The 3,399-nt window shown below is 36.1% G+C and overlaps 1 protein-coding gene across 1 annotated transcript; it reads right to left on the reverse strand.

The window, feature by feature from the left end:
* Positions 1 to 812: 812 nt before the first annotated feature.
* Positions 813 to 1,190, reverse strand: LOC112910726 (non-histone chromosomal protein HMG-17). Its single transcript, XM_025986973.2, has one exon. The coding sequence runs from the start codon at positions 1,173 to 1,175 to the stop codon at positions 903 to 905; it is 273 nt and encodes a 90-aa protein (XP_025842758.2). The 5' UTR covers positions 1,176 to 1,190; the 3' UTR covers positions 813 to 902.
* Between the last annotated feature and the right edge of the window lie 2,209 nt (positions 1,191 to 3,399).

The raw sequence follows: 3,399 nt of genomic DNA on the forward strand, positions 1-3,399 counted from the left end.
AGTTAGGTTTTCATTGGAAAAATAATCAATTTAACTTTTATTTTTAATTTTTTATTTTTCCAAGCCAAACTGTATCCAGCTTTATTAAAGATACTTTTCATAAACAATCATGGTATTTCAAGCAGGACATGGGGGGACGATCGTTAACAGTATACAACAACTTTCAAACTCCCTTCTTCAATGGACTACCAAAATCAGAAAGCCACCATAAAACCCAATGAAGTTTTCATGTGATGCTCTGAACAGGGAAAGTTTAGAGTGAGGGTTGACAGTTCACATTTAGCATGTTGTTTAACAACTTTTCACAAGCTGACCCTGACTTTCAGGAAATGAAATGAAAATGGCAGAATTATCAATCTGAAGATCCACAAGCTAAAAAAAGGAACTCTTTTGAGGGACGCCATCTCAGTGGTGACACTGTAAAGTCCAGATTGCCTGACACACTGGGAACCATTTCATGGGGTCAGGTTCCAACAGGTCTCTGGGTTTAAGGGAGTCAAGTCTATGTTGAAGGCAGAGAGGGAGAAGAGGACATAAAAAAATGAATTTTAGTTTTTCCACACCACCAAGGTGGCTCATGTGTCTCAACATCAAGGAATCCCTCCTCTTGGGAGCCAAGAGGAAGTTTCTCAAAACTAGAAGGGGAAGGTGTTTTTCCCTCTTGTTATCAATCTAGCTTCGGAAATATTCTATTAGTGACATATGCCCTTCCCCCAAAACAACAATGAAGTGTTCTGTGTGCTAACAACATAGCTTAAAAAAAAAAGGAAAACAAACAAACAAACAAAAAAAAACAAAAAAAAAGGAAAACAAAATTCTGCATTTTTATAAAACTTGATAAAAAATAGTATTTCAAACTGTACAGTCACCAGAAGTACACAGTTATAAAAAATGCACACACTTCACTTGGCATCTCCAGCACTTTCAGCTTTCTGTGCCTGGTCTGTTTTGGCATCTCCATTTTCTGCAGGGTTATTTCCATCCTTGCCAGCATCAGCTTTCCCCTTTTTCCCTTTGGGTACCTTCTCTCCCTTCTTTGCAGGGGCCTTTTTAGGCTTGGGCTCTGGCTTTGGAGGAGCAGGTTTAGCAGATAACCTTGCAGATCTTCTCTGTGGCTCATCCTTCACCTTGGCTTTATCTCCTTTAGCATCCCCTTCAGCCTTTCTCTTGGACATGGTGGCAACGGCGGCGGGACGTAAGCGCTGGACCCGGGGATGCGGCAGCACGTGGGCTTTGGCCGGTCCGGGGGTCGTTCTCGCCTCTTCTTCTTCACACTGCTCCTCAATTTAACTTTTAAACAATCAATGGGTTGAAGAAGAAATCACAAGTTAAATTAGAAAACATATGGAGAAAAATGAAAATGAGAACACAATATACCCAAATTCATGAGATATAGGGAAAGCAGTTTCCAGAAGAAAGTTTATGACTGTAAATGCTAACATTCAAAAAAGAAGAAAGTTCTCAAATCATTAGCCTAAACTCAAAGCTATAAAAGGAAGGAAATAATAAAATTTAGAACAGAGACAAATAAAATAGTGAATGAAAAAACAACATAAAAATAAATAAAACCAATAGTTGGTTCTTAGAAAAGATCAACAACATTGACAAATTTTTACTAAAATGACAACACAAGAGAGAAGCCTCAAATTAAACTCAGAAAGTGAGAATATTACTCTTGATTTTATAGAAATAAAAAGGATAAGAGAGTACCTATTAACAAATGTATGCCAATAAATTGGATGATGTATATGAAATGGACACATATCTAGGAGCATGCAACCTACTGAGACTAAATCATAAAGAAATAAAAAATATGAGTTGATCTATAATTAGTAAAGAGATGGATCAAGAATCAAGTGTTCCAAAAGAAGGCCCTGGACTAGTGGTGTCACTAGTGAATTCTACCAAATATTTAAAGAAGAGTTAACACCAAAATCTTTCTCAAGAGTTTCCAAAAATTTGAAAAGGAGGAAACACTTCCAAATTCATTCTATGAGGCCAGCATTATGTTGATATTAAAGCCAGACAAATACACTACAAGAAAAAACTACAGACCAATATCCCTTATGAGTACTGATACAAAAATTCTTAACAAAATACTAGGAAACCAAATTCAACAGAACACTTACAGGATTATACAACATCAGATTATCTCTTTGGGATGCCTGGGTAGCTCAGTAAGTTAAGCATCTGACTCTTGATTTTGGCTCAGGTCATGATCTCAGGGTCATGAGATTGAGCTCCATGTCAGGCTCCATGCCCAGTATGGACTCTCAGTAGGGAGAGCTTGAGACTCTCCCTCTCCCTCTCCCTCTTCCCCCCTCTCTAAAAAAATAATTTAAAAAAAATAAAGGATTACACAACATGACCAAATGGTATTTATTTCTAGGATGAAAGTATGGTTCAACATCCGAAAATCAATGAATGTGATATACCACATTAACAGAAGGAAGGAAAGGAAACCCCACATGATCATCTCAATCAATGCAGAAAAAACATTTGACAAAATTCAACTTCCTTTCATAATTTAAAAACTCAACAAACTAGGAATAGTTAAAATGTACCTCCACATAATAAAGGCCATATATAAAAAAAACCCACAGCTGACATCATACTCCATAGTGAAAGACTAAAAGATCCTCCTCTAAGATCAGGAACAAGGCAAGGATGCTTGCTTCCACAACTTCTTGTGAATATTGTATTGGAAGTTCTACCCAGAGCAAAAGAAAGAAATAAAAGGTATCCAAATTGGAAATGAAAAAGTCAAATTATCTCTGTTCACAGATGACATGATCTTATATGAAGAAAACCCTAATGAGTCCACATACAAAAAAACCTTTGAACTAATAAACAATTTCAGAAAAACCCGAGGATACAAAATGCAAAAAATCAGTGGCATTTCTATACGTTATCAATGAGTAATCTGAAAAGGAAATTTTAAAACAATTTCACTTAGAATAACTTGAAAAAAAATCAAATCCTTAGGAATGAACTTAATCAAGGAGGTGAAAGACTTGTACACTGAAATGTACAAAATGCTGCTGAAAGAAATTAACGAAGGCACAAATAAGTGGAAAGACATCCTGTGATCATGTATCAGAAGACTTCATATCATTAAGACTTCATTGGTACCCAAAGTGAATCTACAGATTCAATGCAATCCCTACCAGAATTACAACAATGGTTTTTTTTAAGAAATGAAAAAATCCATCTTAGAATTTATGTAGAATCTCAAGGGAGCCCAAATAGCCAAATAAAAGAGCACAGGTTGGAAGTCTCATATTTTCTGATTTCAAAATATACTGCATGGCCACAATAATCAAAACAGTGTGGTACTGGTATAAAATACAGAATACAGACCAAAGGAATAGACTGAAAAGCCCCAAAATAAATGCCCAT

The sequence above is a fragment of the Vulpes vulpes genome, chromosome X (genome assembly GCF_048418805.1).
Source record: "Vulpes vulpes isolate BD-2025 chromosome X, VulVul3, whole genome shotgun sequence".
NCBI lineage: Eukaryota > Metazoa > Chordata > Mammalia > Carnivora > Canidae > Vulpes > Vulpes vulpes.